The sequence below is a fragment of the Carcharhinus amblyrhynchos genome, chromosome 3 (assembly GCF_965287045.1).
Source record: "Carcharhinus amblyrhynchos chromosome 3, sCarAmb.v2.hapA, whole genome shotgun sequence".
In the NCBI taxonomy this organism is placed as follows: Eukaryota; Metazoa; Chordata; class Chondrichthyes; order Carcharhiniformes; family Carcharhinidae; genus Carcharhinus; species Carcharhinus amblyrhynchos.
The window spans coordinates 15,872,343-15,890,532 of record NC_137326.1 but is presented as its reverse complement, the minus strand read 5'-3'; the positions used below and the strand labels follow the sequence as shown (position 1 = coordinate 15,890,532).

Here is an 18,190-nt window from a genome sequence, read left to right as displayed (position 1 = left end):
AGTTTGCTAAATCTTCTATGTTGAAGACAGACAAAATACCTGCGCCTCTGCCATTTTCTCATTTTCCATTATCACTACCCCAGACTCACTGTCTAGAGGAGCAGCATGAGTTAGCTTGAGCTAGTATTCTCCTATTTAAATACTCGTGGAAGCTCCGACTATCTGTTTTTATATTAATAGCTAGTTTTCTCTAATACTCAACTTTCTCCGCTTTGTTTTTCTTTTTGGTTATTCTTTGATGGTCATAAACCTGACCAACCTTCTGACCTACTGTGGTCACTGTCCCTTTAAGGGCAACACAGCCCTTAGAAGAGGGTCAACTGGCTTGACAGACGAATTGGGACTGAGACTGAATGCTCACCCCAGGGAGTGGGTCCCATCTTGGGCAGAAGACAATTAGAAGACATGTAGAAGATGTGGAAGGCATGTGGAAGGCATGTGGAAGGCATGTAGGGACTGGGACAGCTGGGAAGATTGGGGGGTAAGCGGAGGGGTCTTCCAGCCTCTGTACAGTTTTTCCCCATTAATAAATGCCCTTTGTGTTTCTGACCAAGCCTGCAAATGTGCACCGTTACACCCACAACTAATCTATTCAGGTTTGGGAAGTGATTCTGTCAACTAGATGTTTTTAGACTTGATTGACTTGACTGACTTCTTTACTCAGCCGTGGATGGTGCGTCCTTCTGAAAGACATTTTTAATTCTCACTGAGATTCATCGTATACTTATGACTTCCCTCCAACTCGATTTTCAAGTTTGCTGATGACACCCCCGTAGTGGGTCGGATCTCAAACAATGACGAGACAGAGCACAGGAAAGAGATAGAGAATCTAGTGAACTGGTGCACTCAATGTCTGTAAACGAAGGAGATAGTCATCGATTCAGGGAGTGTAGTGGAGGATATATCCCTGTCTATGGGGGATGAAGTGGAAATGGTTGACAACTTTCTAGGTGTCCAGATCACCAACAACCTGTCCTGTTCCCTCCATGCAGACGCTATAGTTAAGGAAGCCCACCAACACCTCTATTTTTTCAGGAGGCTATGGAAACTTGGCATGTCTGCTACGACTGTCATCAATTTTTATGGATGTACCATAGAAAGCATTCTTTCTGGTTGTATCACAGCTTGGTATGGCTCCTGCTGTGCTCAGGACTACAAGAAACTACAAAGGGTCGTGAACGAAGCCCAGTCCTTCATGCAAACCAGTCTCCCATCCACTGATACTGCCTACACTTCCCGCTGCCTCGGCAAAGCAGCCAGCATAATTAAGGACCACATGCACCCCGGACATTCTGTCTTGAACCTTCTTCTGTCGGGAAAAGATACAAAAGTCTGAGGTCACGTAGCAACTGACTCAAGAACAACGTTTTCCTTGCTGCTATTAGACTTTTGAACAGACCTACCTCATACTAAGTTGATCTTTCTCTACACCCTTGCTATGACTATAACACTACATTCTGCACTCTCTCCTTTCCTTCTCTATGAATGGTATGTTTTGTCTGTATAGCACGGAAGAAACAATATTTTTCACTATATATTCAAATCTTTGCTGAGAGTTATTAAATATCGCTTTAAATGTCTCCACCACTGCACCGCTCCTGCTATAGTTTTTATAAACCCATTTCCCAGTACACATTAGTGTACATGTATCATCGTTCAACAGGATGCAATCAAGCAGTTTTAATAGTGGGGGAGCTCTGCGGGGCGGGGTGATCGGCAGTGGGGGAGCTCTGCGGGGCGGGGTGATCAGCAGTGAGGGAGCTCTGTGGGGCGGGGTGACCGGCAGTGGGGGAGCTCTGTGGGGCAGGGTGACCGGCAGTGGGGGAGCTCTGTGGGGTGGGGTGACCGGCAGTGGGGGAGCTCTGAGGGGCGGGGTGACTGGCAGTGGGGGAGCTCTGCGGGGCGGGGTGATCGGTAGTGGGGGAGCTCTGCAGGGCGGGGTGATCGGCAGTGGGGGAGCTCTGCAGGGCGGGGTGATCGGCAGTGGGGGAGCTCTGCAGGGCGGGGTGATCGGCAGTGGGGGAGCTCTGCAGGGCGGGGTGACCGGTAGTGGGGGAGCTCTGCAGGGCGGGGTGACCGACAGTGGGGGAGCTCTGCGGGGTGGGGTGATCAGCAGTGGGGGAGCTCTGCGGGGCGGGGTGACCGGCAGTGGGGGAGCTCTGCGGGGCGGGGTGACCGGCAGTGGGGGAGCTCTGCAGGGCGGGGTGACCGACAGTGGGGGAGCTCTGCGGGGTGGGGTGATCAGCAGTGGGGGAGCTCTGCGGGGCGGGGTGACCGGCAGTGGGGGAGCTCTGCGGGGCGGGGTGACCGGCAGTGGGGGAGCTCTGCGGGGTGGGGTGATTGGCAGTGGGGGAGCTCTGCGGGGCGGGGTGATCGGCAGTGGGGGAGCTCTGCGGGGCGGGGTGACCAGCAGTGGGGGAGCTCTGCAGGGCGGGGTGACCGGCAGTGGGGGAGCTCTGTGGGGCGGGGTGACCGGCAGTGGGGGAGCTCTGCGGGGTGGGGTGATTGGCAGTGGGGGAGCTCTGCGGGGCGGGGTGACCGGCAGTGGGGGAGCTCTGCGGGGTGGGGTGATTGGCAGTGGGGGAGCTCTGCGGGGCGGGGTGACTGGCAGTGGGGGAGCTCTGCGGGGCGGGGTGATCAGCAGTGGGGGAGCTCTGCAAAGGCGGGTGGGGTGATCAGGAGTGGGGGAGCTCTGTTCTTCCCAACATAAATGTTCTCCACACGCACATGGCATTAAAATGCAATGGCTATTACTCAGCAGTTTAACATGAATGCCCAAAACACCTGGATGCACATTTGTGAAAAACAAATGTAAATGCGCCCGAAACTTTGTTTTTATTGACAAGGTGAATTTAGTGGCCAAGGTTAAAAATGAAGGTCACCAGAAAGGCTGTGTTAAATAAGAAAGCTCTAAATAAGAAAGTTAGATGCTTGGGGTTATCAAATGCGGGCACTGGTCCGTGGCACAGATCCGTGAAATTGGATTCTCTGCTGGCAAAAGTCAAATCGCCGTTGGAATGACAGGGATGTGGAAATGTGGTGTTGGTGCAGGAAGAAAAGAGAAATTTAAGCTTCTATAACAAGTCATCATGTGGAGGGGGTCATGGAGATAATCTTCCCTTGTCAGTCCATCCAAACTTGGGCATGATTGCAATGGAGAATATCGGAGCAGGTCCTTTACCTGTTCATGTAATGGCAACCTAGGGATTTCCCCTTCCCAGTGACCCACTCCCCCTGGGAGCCAACTGTGTAAGCCCCAAACCAGGATAAGTCATTTGGACACAAAGGATCACGCAGAAGTTAGTGCCCCTCCAATACTCAGTGGAGCGATCCAGCACTTAATCACGATTGAGTCTCTTGCAGAGTTTTTCTCTTTTACTTTCATAATAGTGCAGCATGATGGCACTTAAGGGCAGCACAGTGGTTAGCACTGCTGCCTCACAGCACCAGGGTCCCAGGTTCAATTCCAGCCTCTGGTCACTTTCTGTGTGCAGTTTGCACCTTCTCCCCATGTCTATGTGGGTTTCCTCTGGGTGCTCCGGTTTCCCCCCACATTCCAAAGGTGTGCAGGTTAGGTGTATTGACCATGCTCAGTTAACCATAGTGTCTGGGGGGATTAGCAGGGTAAATGCGTGAGTTTTCGGGAATAGGGCCTTGGTGGGATTATGGTCAGTACAGACTTGATGGGCCGAACGGCCTCCATCTCTACTGTAGCGGTTCAATGGATTCTATGATTCCTACATTACAACGGCGACTATACTTCCAAAATACCTCATCGACTCTAAAGCACTTTGAGGCATCTCAAGGTTGGGAAAGGCATCATGTAAATATCTTTCTCATTGACAGCAGGACAACAGGCTCAAAAAGGAAGCCTTGCATTTTCATAGCACCTTTCACAACCTCAGGATGTTTCAATGTGCTTTACAATCAATTAAAATACTTTTGAAGTATATTCACTGATCCAATGTTTAAAAAGAAACCTTGCCATTTCCACGAATAACAACGTGATATTTACCAGCTATTCTGATTTAGTGATGTGGTCGAGAAGTAGATATCTTGGGACACGGCGGCACAATGGTTAGCACTGCTCTCAGCACCAGGGACCAGGGTTCAACTCTGGCTTTGGGTGACTGTGTGGAGTTTGTACCTTCTCCCCATGTCTGCTCTGGTTTCCTCCCACAGTCCAAAGATGTGTGGGTTGGCTGGATTGGCCATGCTAAATTGCCCCTTTGTATGCCAACATGTGTAGGTTAGATGGATTAGCCCTGGGGAATGTGTGGGGTTAAGGGAATAGGGTCTGGGTAAGATACTCTGTCAGAGAATTGGTGCAGACTTGATGGGCCAAATGGCCTCTTGTACACTGCAGGGATTTGCTGCTTCCAAAAACGTTGGCCTAAATTTGATGCTGGTGTCTCTGGAGCAGGAGGATTTGAACCCAGAATCTTCTGACTTTAAGGTTAGAGTGTTAAACTTGTAACATGGCTGACGCAAGAGATTTGACCTTAACAGTAAACATACGAGGACCTGGTATGTATAATACATGGGAACATATTACATTCAAAGATTTATACCAGGAGGCAGACATGCAGGGGCAAACGTTGTGTTATACAGGTCTGGGCACCAATCTGAAGCAAAAACAAATTTGTTTAGCAATGGTTTACTAGTTTTCAAAGATAAATACTTGTAATAGAGATATTGATGCTATATATTGCTTACGTGTCTGCATATGTTTTTTAGGTCACAGAGAATGTCAAGGATAGCCTGGACTCGAAACGTCAGCTCTTTTTCCTCCTTACAGATGCTGCCAGACCTACTGAGATTTTCCAGCATTTTGGTTTCTGTAGGGGGGTGATCGGCAGTGGGGGAGCTCTGCAGGAGGGGGTGATCGGCAGAGGGGGAACTCTGCAGGAGGGGGGTGATCGGCAGTGGGGGAGCTCTGCGGGAGGGGGTGATCGACAGCGGGGGAGCTCTGCGGGAGGGGGTGATCGGCAGTGGGGGAGCTCTGTGGGGCGGGGTGACCGGCAGAGGGGGAGCTCTGCAGGAGGGGGTGATCGACAGCGGGGGAGCTCTGCAGGAGGGGGTGATCGGCAGAGGGGGAACTCTGCAGGAGGGGGGTGATCGGCAGTGGGGGAGCTCTGCAGGAGGGGGTGATCGGCAGTGGGGGAGCTCTGTGGGGCGGGGTGACCGGCAGTGGGGGAGCTCTGCAGGAGGGGGTGATCGGCAGTGGGGGAGTTCTGTGGGGCGGGGTGACCGGCAGTGGGGGAGCTCTGCAGGATGGGGTGACTGGCAGTGGGGGAGCTCTGCAGGACGGGGGTGATCGACAGTGGGGGAGCTCTGCAGCAGGGTGTGATCAGCAGTGGGGGAGCTCTGCAGAAGGGGGCGATTGGTAGTGGGGGAGCTCTGCAGGAGGGGGTGATCGGCAGTGGGGGAGCTCTGCAGGAGGGGATGATTGGTGGTGGGGGAGCTCTGCAGGAGGGGGTGATCGGCAGTGGGGGAGCTCTGCAGGAGGGGGTGATCGGCAGTGGGGGAGCTCTGCAGGAGGGGGTGATCGGCAGTGGGGGAGCTCTGCAGGAGGGGGTGATTGGTGGTGGGGGAGCTCTGCGGGAGGGGGTGATCGGCAGTGGGGGAGCTCTGCGGGAGGGGGTGATCGGCAGTGGGGGAGCTCTGCGGGAGGGGGTGATCGGCAGTGGGGGAGCTCTGCAGAAGGGGGTGATTGGTAGTGGGGGAGCTCTGCAGGAGGGGGTGATCGGCAGTGGGGGAGCTCTGCAGGAGGGGGCGATTGGTAGTGGGGGAGCTCTGCAGGAGGGGGTGATCGGCAGTGGGGGAGCTCTGCAGGAGGGGGCGATTGGTAGTGGGGGAGCTCTGCAGGAGGGGGTGATCGGCAGTGGGGGAGCTCTGCAGGAGGGGGCGATTGGTAGTGGGGGAGCTCTGCAGGAGGGGGTGATCGGCAGTGGGGGAGCTCTGCGGGAGGGGGCGATTGGTAGTGGGGGAGCTCTGCAGAAGGGGGTGATTGGTAGTGGGGGAGCTCTGCAGGGTGGGGTGATCGGCAGTGGGGGAGCTCTGCAGGAGGGGGTGATCGGCAGTGGGGGAGCTCTGCAGGGTGGGGTGATTGGTAGTGGGGGAGCTCTGCAGGGTGGGGTGATCGGCAGTGGGGGAGCTCTGCAGGAGGGGGTGATCGGCAGTGGGGGAGCTCTGCAGGGTGGGGTGATTGGCAGTGGGGGAGCTCTGCAGAAGGGGGTGATTGGTAGTGGGGGAGCTCTGCAAAGGGGGAACATGTCGGAGGTCCACCAAGGGACTCATCGGGAGAATCCTGATGCCCCGATGCCGGTGATCCATGTTGGTGTGGAGGGTAGCAATTTTGCCGATGATGGGGGCTGGGGGTTGGGAGGGGGGAGGGTTGCGATGTCTACTGGGTGGGTGGGGAGAAGGTGTCCCAGTTCACTGACAGATCAGAACACCCTATGCAGTGGCACCCTACTTCCCCGGGATACCCAGACTCTGCCACCCCCACCAACATCACAAAGCTCCTAGCTGCCAGAAATACTGTGGGGAGATCGCACTGCCGAATTCGCCCAAAGATACCAGCGGGGAACACTCCTGTTTTCAGACTTTTATCAAATTCTGGGGAAAAATGCCACCCATAGTATTTATTTGTCAAAAATAGTTCTTGTGCAACATGATAAAATAGCGCAAGAAATGGTGACCTGAAATATCTGGTGTGCCCAAACCTGTTTATGATTGAAAATAGTGTTTCCAAGAAACTTCAAGAATCCCACTGTTTGTTTTTAATCTTGCATGTCAAAGGACTAAAGGCTCCTCTATTGCTGCTCCATTAGACTTGCTAATTTACTGTGTTATTAATACAGGACTCTTCCCCCCAAAACCCAATCAGCCCCCGCCTTCCCTTGTGTTGTACATTGCTATCGGACGAAAGTAACACCCCCGCCCCAACTTTGAATGTTCATTTTGAACATAAATTTGCAACGCCTGGTAAGAATTAGCAGTTTCAATCACCAGCTGTACCGAGCCCAGGCAAAGCCCAATACAGTGTGGCATCATGCTTGATTGAAGCAGAGGCTTGTTCTTCATTGAGTTTATTTTACCACACACGCTCTGTATGGGAAATTGTTGGTCAAATAAAGCTCCGCGACTTATAAAAGATCATGTGGACAGTTGACATTCAGAGCCTCTTACAGAAACTGTAGCCTAGCAACAGACCTGGGGATCCATTTCATACCTTCTCAAACTGCAAGCACGCGATTTAAGTTTTAGAATTTTGTCAGCAACTCCTTTTCATTTCCCTGCAGTGGATTTTTCGACAATATTATAATTTTCATGTCTTTATCACAGGTTCACTGACATATTATGCAACTATTGGCAATGAACCAATGCTCCTTTCGCTGTAGCTTGGCATTAATTCCTTGGGACTTTTTCTACATTAAACAATGCTATATAAATACAATTTATTGTTGACTGCTTTGTAAACATACATAGAAGCATAGGAGATAGGAGCAGGAGGAGGCCATTTGGCCCTTTCGAGACTGCTCCACCATTCAATACGATCATGGCTGATTGTCCAACTCAATAGCCTAATCCTGCTTTTTCCCCATAACCTTTGATCCCATTCACCCCAAGTGCTATATCCAGCTGCCCCTTGAATGTTTTGGCATCAATACTTCCTGTGGTAATGAATTCCACAGGCTCACCGCTCTTTGGGTGAAGAAATGTCTCCTCATCTCCATCCGAAATGGTCTACTCTGAATCCTCAGACTGTGACCCCTGGTTCTGGACTCCCCACCATCGGGAACATCCTCTCTGCATCTACCCTGTCTGGTCCTGTTAGAATATTAAGTCTCTATGAGGTCCCCCCTCATTCGTCTGAACTCCAGTGAAAACAACCCTAACCTAGTCAATCTCTCCTCATACATCAGTCCCGCCATCCCTGGAATCAGCCTGGTAAACCTTTGCTGCACTCCCTCGAGAGCAAGAACATCCTTCCTCAGAAAAGGAGACCAATACTGCACACAACACTCTCGGTGTGGCCTCACCAAGGCCCTGTATAATTGCAACAAGACATCCCTGCTCCTGCACTCAAAGCCTCTCGCAATGAAGGCCACTTGCCTTCTTTACCGCCTGCTGCACCTGCATGCATACCTTCAGCAACTGGTGTACAAGGACACCCAGGTCCTGCTGCACACTCCCCTCTCCCAATTTACAGCCATTCAGGTAGTAATCTGCCTTCGTGTTTTTGCTTCCAAAGTGAATAACCTCACAATGATCTAAATTATACTGCCATTGATTTGCCCACTCACCCAACCTTTCCAGATCATTCTGAAGGATCTCTGCATCCTTGTCACAGTTTACCCTCCCACCCAACTTGGTATTATCTGCAAACTTTGAGATGTTACATTTTGTCCCCTCATCCAAATCGTTAATATATATTGTAAATAGCTGAGGTTCCAGCACCAATCCCTGTGGCACCCCACTAGTTACTGCCTGCCAATTTGAAAAGGGCCCATTAATTCCTACTCTTTGTTTCCTCTCTGCCAATCAGATTTCTATCCAACTGAATACATTTCCCCAATCCCATGAGCTTTAATCCTGCACGATAATCTCTCATACAGGACTTTGTCCAACACTTTCTGAAAGTCCAAATATACCACATGGACTGGCTCCCCCTCTACTAGTTACATCTTCTAAGAATTCCAACAGATTTGTCAAGCATAATTTCCCCTTCAAGGGACAATTTAGCACGGCCAACCCACCTAACTCACAAATCTTTGGACTGTGAGAGGAAACTGGAGCACTCGGAGGAAACCCACGCAGACACAGGAAGAACTTGCAAACTCCACACAGGCAATCACCCGAGGCCGGATTCGAACCCAGGTTGCTGGTGCTGTGAGGCAGCAGTGCTGACCATTGTGCTGCCCTGCCACTTCAAAGTGGTCTTTGTCCCTGTTCATGCCAATGACGTGCCCGGGCACTGGCTGTGTAAACTCCAGCAGAGTCAGAGCTGATGGGCACTTTTATGTGAGTTTCTTCAAGATTGAGATCTGAAATCACCATCTAATAGTTCCTCAATCTTATATTAGGTATTTTACATTTACCGCTATTGAACTCCCTCCCCACCTTCTTCTGTCGAGAAAAAGATGTATAAGTCTGAGGACATGTACCAACCGATTCAAGAACAGCTTCTTCCCTGCTGCCATCAGACGTTTGACTGGTCCTATCTTATATTAAATTGATCTTTCTCTACTCTGTAGTTATGACTATAACACTACATTCTGCACCCTCTCCTTTCCTTTCCTGCTATGTACTCTATGCTTTGCCTGTATAGCGCGCAAGGAACAATATTTTTCACTGTATCCAAATACATGTGACTATAATAAATCAAATCAAATCAACTGTATCTGCCCCTTAGTTGCCCAGCAACCTAAAATATCTTTGAATAGGAATTACAGCTAGTGACATAATCAGATCGAATGTTACATGTTTCTAAGCCAATCCCTTGCTTGTTGGTTCATCAAAGACATTAACGTTTTCAGAATAAATATATTAGTGCCACAATTATAATAGCAGCCAGGTGACTGTCACACGAATGCATTAAACATTATTCCATTATCAACAATAATCCTTAGGCTCCGATTCCTCCTAAATCTGCTGGCATTGTACAACATAATTTGCTCCTCCTACCATTTTGGTATGATGGTCACATTTGGAAGTTTTGCTCCCAGTATCTTTGCCCAAGCTATTAATACACCATAGAATAAACCCTCAGAACAGAACATGGGGCATCATATTTGAAATCTCTTTCAACCCAGGAATGTTCTTGAACTCATCTGTTTCACTGTTTCAGTTAATTACTTATCCACTGGCATATCAGACCTCTTGTGGCATGGTTCCTCACCATGGATGTTAAGGCAAAAGAGAGGATGCAAAAAAAATGGTTGCAAGGATAAGGGATGTCGTTGGAGCAGCTTGATTCTCATGAGAAACTGCGGTTGTCCCTTTGGGAGGAAAGAGATTTGTTAGTGAAAAGATGGAGTTAGAGAAAAGATGGAAAGAAATTGTCCCCATTGGCAGAAGAGTTGAGAATCAGCGGACATTAATTTATGTCAATGGCAAAAGAACCAAGGATAACATGAGGAAAAGTCTATCTGTGCATTGAGTGATTAGGATCTGGGATGCGCTACCAGTAAGTGTGGTTGTGAAGATACAATTGTGGCTTTCAAAAAGGGAATTGGATAATTAGTTGAAGAGAGAAGATCTGTATCCCCATTTAGAAAAGATTAGAATCATAGAACCCTACACTGCAGAAAGAGGCCCTTTGGCCCATCGAGTCTACACCAAACACAATCCCATCCAGCCCTACCCCCATATCCCTACACATTTTACCTGCTAACCCCGCTAACCTATGCATCTCAGGACACTAAGGGGCAATTTTAGCATGGCCAATCAACCTAACCCGCACATCTTTGGACTATGGGAGGAAACCAGAGCACCCGGAAGAAACCCACGCAAACACAAGGAGAATGTGCAAACTCCACACAGACAGCAACCCGAGTCGGGAATCGAACCCAGGACCCTGGAGCTGTGAAGCAGCAGTGCTAACCACTGTGCTACCGTGGCACCCAAAGATGCGGGAGATTAGATGAGTTGCTCTTGCAAAGAGCTGGCATGGACAGAACAGGCCAAATGGCCTCCTTCTGTGCTGTTACCATTCTATGATTGTGTGATTTAACTGGCAAATTTGAACCTTGTCCAAAGGCTGCTAAAAATTCAAGAGTATAATCATCTACATTTGCTTCTCTTGCTGGCGGTGTATTGTCTGTACCTGTTATACTCTTTCTGTCGCATCACCAACGCCCTTTGCTGATTATGATGATGAGCTGCAAAGGTTTCTAGACCGACTGTCCGACGCTTCACCCCCGGTGGATGTAGAGGATTAATACGTTGGCCGCACTTTAAATAAGATAAGATCACACAATCTTGAATTTTCTTACATGCACTGAAGGAACAGTTCTTATGCTCAGAAATTAAATTCATATGTGCTAGCTACATAATCAAGTTCCAATACAAACATACCAAAGTTCCCATATGAAAACATTAATCAACTGGTCTGTCACTAATATTGCTTATAACAATGTACTTTATTTTGAAATGGCAAGACACATAACTCTAAAGTTATTTTAATCTTGCACACAAAATCTCCTAATACTGAAACATGGACTCACTAATATTCTCTTTGTGCAAAAACATGTTGAAACAAGTTTGCTGATGACACAACAGTAGTGGGTCAGATCTCAACCAATGTCAAGACAGAGTACACGAATGAGATAGAGAACCTGGTGAACTGGTGCGGCGATAATAATCTCTCCCTCAACATCAACAAAATAAAGGAGATTGTCATCAACTTCAAGAAGCGTAGTGGCGAACATGCTCTTGTCTCCATCAACGGGGATGAAGTAGAAAAGCTTCAAGTTTTTAGATGTCCAGATCATTAGTAACCTGTCCTGGTCCCCCCATGCCGACACTATAGTTAAGAAAGCCCACCAACACCTCTACTTTCTCAGAAGACTGAGGAAATTTGGCATGTCAGCTACGACTCTCACCAACTTTTATAAATGCACCATAGAAAGCATTCTTTCTGGTTGTGTCACAGTTTGATATGGCTCCTGCTCTGCCCAAGACCGCAAGAAACTACAAAAGATCCTGAACATAGCCCAATCCATCATACAAACCAGCCTCTCATCCATTGACTCTGTCTACACTTCCCGCTGCCTCGGCAAAGCAGCCAGTGTAATTAAGGACCCCACGCACCCTGGACGTTCTCTCTTCCACCTTCTTCTGTCAGGAAAAAGATACAAAAGTCTGGTCACAAACCAACTGACTGAAGAACAACTTCTTCCCTGCTGCCATCAGGCTTTTGAATGACCTTGCATTAAGTTGATCTTTCTCTACACAATAGCTATGATTGTAACACTACATTCTGCACTCTCTCCTTCTCTATGAATGGTATGTTTTGTTTGTATAACGTGCAAGAAACAATACTTTCACTGTATGTGAATACATTTGATAATAATAAATCAAATCAAATTCAAACGTGATCATGCATAATGTTTAAGTTGACAATCTGGTAGAATTTAAATTAATTCTCCCATTTCTTTGCAATGTTCAAGTAAAGATGCGCATTATGATTTAGTGATTTGCATTTTCCTTTTAATGGTTTCACCTTAGCTCCTTGAGGGCTTTTCCCTTCTGGTCTAGTATTCATTTTCTAACCAGTACAGGATTAGCAGAAAGTTCGGTGGCACAGGGGTTAGCACTGCTGCTTCACAGCGCCAGGGACCCGGGTTCGATTCCCGGTTTGGATCACTGTCTGTGTGGAGTCTGCACATTCTTCTTGTGTCTGCATGGGTTTCCTTTGGGTGCTCTGGTTTCCTCCCTCAGCCTGAAAGATGTGCCGGTTAGATGCATTGACCATGCTAAATTCTCCCTTAGTGTACCTGAACAGGCACTGGAGTGGCAACCAGGGGATTTTCACAATAACTTCATAAGCCTAGTGTGACACTAATAAATAAACTTTAAAGATGTTTCATGACCGAACTGAGAATTACCAGGATTTCATAAATGATGTGTGGGAAGCAACGTAGACTTGCCTTAAGCGATCAGTCACCTCAGTAGACAGACCGTGGCTTTCATTACATATAATTTCCTAAAAGTGTTTATTTGCAAATGAAGGCTCACAAGAGGTATTGGAGTTAGGTTTAGACAGCACACAACTGACAGAGTACACTGATCAATCATGAAGGTGCTTTGAAATGTCCACAATGAATTACTTCTCTATCGAATAATTTGGGGATTCTGATTGAGATTAGCAGTCTGGTTTACCACAGAATCCGGTCAATTTTGCATCTTCCAAACTTCTGACCTCTTGTATTGAGAAGGACAAGGGCAGTAGGTACATGGGGATCAAGTTTCCCTCCAAGTCACTGATCATCCTGACTAGGAAATATATCCCTGTTTCTTACAGTCACTGGGTGAAAGTCTCAAAACTCTCTCCTGAACTGCACTGTGGGTGTATTTATATCAAATGGACTAAAGCCTTCAGGAAGGCTGCTCACTGCTACCTTCTCAAGGACATTCAGGAATGGACGACAAATGCTGGTCTTGTCAGCAATGCTTGCATTCTTTGAATAGGTTTTATTCAAAAATTGTGAGCATGATGCTTACCTGGTTGACGGAGAGTGGGATCACAGCCTGACTCAATTTTGGAAGTAATAATGGTGTAGCCGTACAATTTCTTCGTGCCACGCTGACTCTCCCACTTGGAGTCAGAGGTGTGCACGGCAACGACATCCGCTCTGTGGAACACAAGAACACGAGAAATAGAAGCAGGAGGAGGCCACCCAGCCCTTCAAGCCTGCCCTGCCATTCAGTACGATCATGGCTGATCCATGTTGGCCTCCACTCCTTCTCTGTGCTGTATCCCCATTGCCCTCTATTCCTCCAATGGAAGGGAAGCCATTTTGTATACTTTCTCAAATCACTCCTTGTGACTAAACTGAGTGCTGGTCAGACCATTCTCATTCACAATCCATCGTCGGCTGAATTGCTTCAGAGTTGGACCGTCAAAGAACAAAGAAAATCACAGCACAGGTACAGGCCTTTTGGCCCTCCAAGCCTGCACCAACCATGCTGCCCGACTGAACTAAAACCCCTACCATTCCGGGGACTATATCCTCCATTCCCATCCTATTCATGTTTTTGTCAAGATGTCCCTTGAAAGTCACTACCATATCTGCTTCCCCTACCTCCCCCAGCAGCGAGTTCCAGGCATCTACCACCCTTTGGGTAAAAAACTTGCCTCGTACACCTCCTTTAAATCTTGCCCCTCACACCTTAAACCTATGCCCCCTAGTAATTGACTCTTCCACCCTGGGAAAAAAACTTCTGACTATCCGCTTTGTCCATGCTTCTCATAATCTTGTAGACTTCTATCAGGTCTCTTCTCAACCTCCGTCGCTCCAGTGAGAACAAACAAAGTTTCTCCAACCTCTCCTCATAGCTAATGCCTTCCATACCAGGCAACATCCTGGTAAATCTTTTCTGTACCCTCTCCAAAGGCTCCACATCCTTCTGGTAGTGTGGTGACCAGAATTGAACACTATATTCCAATTGCGGCCTAACTAAGGTTCTATAAAGTTGCAACATGACTTGCCAATTTTTAAACTCAATGCCCCGGCTGATGAAGGCAAGCTTGTTGCATGTCTTCTTGACTACCTTCTCTACCTGCATTGTCATTTTCAGTGACCTGTGTACTGGTACACACAGATCCCTCTGCCCATCAATACTCTTAAGGGTTCTGCCATTTATTGTATATTTCCTATCTGTATTAGACCTTCCAAAATGCATTACCTCACATTTGTCTGGATTAAACTCCATCTGCCATCTCTCCACCCAATGTCCAATGTTACCCTTTGAGTGACCATTCTCCTGTAGTTGCGAGTGCTTTGCAGGTCAAACATGTTGTTTAATAATCCTCTTAAAGCAAATCCTGACTTGTTATAGGATAAGATAGGATCCCTACATGTAGAAAGAGGCCATTCGGTCCATCGAGCCTGACTGACAACAATCCCACCTATGACCTACCTCCGTAACCCCACACATTTACCCTTTTAATTTGCCTGACATTTGACATTTAAGGTGGCATGGTTGCACAGCGGTGAGCACTGCTGCCTTACAGCACTAGGGACCCAGGTTCGATTCCAGGCTTGGATCACAGTCTGTGCGGAATCTGCAGATTTCCTCCGGATGCTCCGGTTTTCTCCCACAGTCTGGAAGACGTGCTGGTTAGGTGCATTGGCTATGCTAAATTCTCCCTCAGTGTATCCAAACAGGCACCAGAGTGTGGCGACTAGAGGATTTTCATGGTGGCTTCATTGCAGTGTTAATGTAAGCCGACTTGTGACTAATAAATAAACTTTAATTTTAACATTTTTAACATGCTTCCAAGAGTGGCTAGTCTTAAAAAGCCCCAGTGTCGAATTACTCAAAATCCCATTCTTCCCCCAAAGAGAATAACATCAAACATTCCCCCATGTTATACTCCATCTGCCAACTTTGCTCATTTAACCTGCCTGACAGTCCCTTTGCAGAAGGGAAGGGAAGAAATCGGTTACAAGGATGGAAAGAAAAGTGATTTTTTTTTCAACATTCTGCAAATGCTCAGTAAGTCATTAGTGAGAGGCACAAAATTAACAGATTAGGTTGATTATTGCTCATCAGACTTGGTCTTCAGGGTTTAACAGTTTAGAAGTGAGTGTACATGATCGGGGGTAGGGGAGGGAGGACAAAAGCGGAGAACAGAGATTAATGAGGAATCATGGCACAATGCAAAAGAGAGTGGTACAAGAATTGATGGGTGTAGAGGAGGTGTAAAGGATAACAGTGGCACAGTGGTGAGCACTGCTACATCACAGTGCCAGGGACCCAGCTTTAATTCTGGTCTCAGGTGTGGAGTTTTCACATTCTCCAGTGTCTGTATGGGCTTCCTCCCACATTCCAAAGATGTGCAGGTTAGCTGGATTGGCAGTGCTAAATTGCCCCTTAGGGGGATTAGCAGTGAAAATACATGAGGTTGCAGGGCTGGGACCTGGGTGGGATTGTTGTGGATGCAGGCTAGATGGGCTCAATGGCCTCCTACAGCACTGGGGAGATACTATGAGAACCATTACCTACATCTGCTGTGTCAGAAAGGGGAAGTCATAATTCTGATCAGCAAGATGAAAGGCTGATCTGTTCCTCGCTTTGTGAGTGGGATGTATAAAATCCATTTCTCCATACCTGTCTATCCGCCCACGAATGGGAAGCTGAAGATAGTTAAAGCAATGGTTAAGGTGTGTCCTTATTGGAAAATAAGGCAAATTTCAGTTCATCCCTTCCGGGGTCGCTTCAGTTTAGTTCCAGTGAAAAAGAGGGATTGCTCCGGCTTAGATCAGGTAGTTTCAGACTGGTTCCACCCTCTGGTACACAGAGACATCGGATCCCAATAGCTAGTTAGCCACTGTCCCAGTGCAATAAGATCAAAGCTACTGCTCCACGGAGATGAACACAGACTCACTCACTCACTCACTCAAATCCTGTTGCCAGCGCCAGCTGTCCATTTGCTCGCAGTTTGGAAAGTTTGCGAAAGTGTTACAAAGTTTGATACTCACTGGGAGTCGGATCCGACCATGAGAGCATCCTGTGTTGTGCCACGTGACTGCCCGCTGCTCTGGAGACAGAGAAACTCACTGAAATCCCAATGAATGGATGTAGACAGAGAGCAGCACTGTGCACAGAGAACAGCAGACACAAGGCAGAGACAGACAGACAGAGAGCAGCACAGTGCACAGAGAACAGCAGACACAAGGCAGAGACAGACAGACAGAGAGCAGCACTGTGCACAGAGAACAGCAGACACAAGGCAGAGACAGACAGACAGAGAGCAGCACAGTGCACAGAGAACAGCAGACACAAGGCAGAGACAGACAGACAGAGAGCAGCACTGTGCACAGAGAACAGCAGACACAAGGCAGAGACAGACAGACAGAGAGCAGCGCTGTGCACAGAGAACAGCAGACACAAGGCAGAGACAGACAGACAGAGAGCAGCGCTGTGCACAGAGAACAGCAGACACAAGGCAGAGACAGACAGACAGAGAGCAGCGCTGTGCACAGAGAACAGCAGACACAAGGCAGAGAGAGAGAGAGCAGCTCTGTGCACAGAGAACAACAGACACAAGGTAGAGACGGAGAGCAGCACTGTGACAGAGAACAGCAGACACAAGGCAGAGACAGAAAGAAGCACTGTACATAGAGAACAGCAGACATAAGTCACAGACAGAGAGAGAGAGAGCAGTACTGTGCATAGAGAACAGCAATCACAAGGCAGAGACAGAGAGCAGTACTGTGCACAGAGAACAGTAGACACAAGGCAGAGAGAGAGAGAGAGAAACAGAGCAGTACTGTGAACAAAGAACAGCAGGCACAAGGCAAAGATAGAGAGAGCTTGTTGGATTATAATTTATGGGGTGTATTTAGAAGGCAATGCCCTGGAAAACTATAACCTACACTGAACCCTTTTTTAATGAAAGCTAGTACTTGGTGATTATTGGTAAATGGATGGTGTTAGCTGTTGGTAACGTTGAATAATGGAGCTTTTGCAATAGTATTTTGTAATTTGTATTTTGCAATTGTTTTGTAATAATTGTTTGTAATAAAGAAAAAGTATCCCTGATTAAAGAGTCCGTTGATAGGCCAATCAGGGAGTCTTTCCCTTATATTTAATGGGGGGTGTCAGTTCCTCTGGCACTCCTGAGGGTAGACTGCTGACTGATAGCTCTCTGTGTACTGCTATTGGAATTGTAAATAAAGGGATTTTGGTGAAGGGACTCCTGTCTCCAAAGACCTTTTACAAAGGGCATGTTGCCATAGCAAGTCAGAATCCTTGGCTGGGGGCGGGGTGCAGGGTGTTGGTTGACTAGATCTGATTAGTGCCAACAGAGCAATGGTCCATCGCCATTTTGGCTGCTGGGTAGGGGGGGGTGGAATTGGGATCTGTCGCTTTGCCTTACCCATGGTGGAGATTATGGCGCTATGGATCAGACCTGACTTTCGCCGGAGACCTCAGGAAGAGATTGTTAGTAAAGTCTTGTATTTACAGACCTTGTTTTGGATTTTCCTACGAGCGGATACATCCTCTCCACATCTACCCCTTTAACCATTCATAATTTTGAATAATGAGGAAACGAAAAATGGTGGAGACTATTGGCAAAGATTCAAGACCATGAGCAAATGTGCTAGCGAGCAAAGGGATCAGTTGGTTATTTTCCCCCTCTCTTAATAATATCCATACTATCTAAACTATCAATGGCATTAACCACAGTCAGTGGTAATTTATTGCCAATTTTCCACTTGTTTCAATGTATTATGTTAAACAGCAGGGATCACTGCTAAATCTGCTCCTGATATTCTAACATAAAAACAAATACGAGAGAATAAAAATAATAGTCTTAAACTTCATTTGAATTGTTTTCTTAAGAGGTTCTGCTGTTTTTTTATGGCTCTAGTCTTGTCCTCGGGGGATGAGGTTCCAGCTGTGTGAATTCCTCATAATCAGGGGGCACTCTTCAGATTTATTTATCCAG

The 18,190-nt window shown here is 47.7% G+C and overlaps 1 protein-coding gene across 2 annotated transcripts in view; it reads right to left on the bottom strand.

Annotated features, from left to right (window-relative positions):
- Positions 1–16,570, bottom strand: part of LOC145341343 (uncharacterized) — a 32,079-nt gene extending 15,509 nt beyond the window's left edge. Inside the window, exons 1-3 of one of the 2 annotated variants that reach the window (XM_080186262.1) lie at positions 16,218–16,570; positions 13,234–13,364; positions 10,835–10,962 (exon numbers count right to left, since the gene is read on the bottom strand). In XM_080186262.1, the coding sequence (XP_080042388.1) occupies positions 10,835–10,962; positions 13,234–13,364; positions 16,218–16,245 (287 nt within the window). In that variant the 5' untranslated portion in view covers positions 16,246–16,570. Of the gene's footprint in view, positions 1–10,834; positions 10,963–13,233; positions 13,365–15,846; positions 15,964–16,217 lie in introns of those variants that run through there. The other variant, XM_080186263.1, reaches the window with a different exon arrangement.
- Between the last annotated feature and the right edge of the window lie 1,620 nt (positions 16,571–18,190).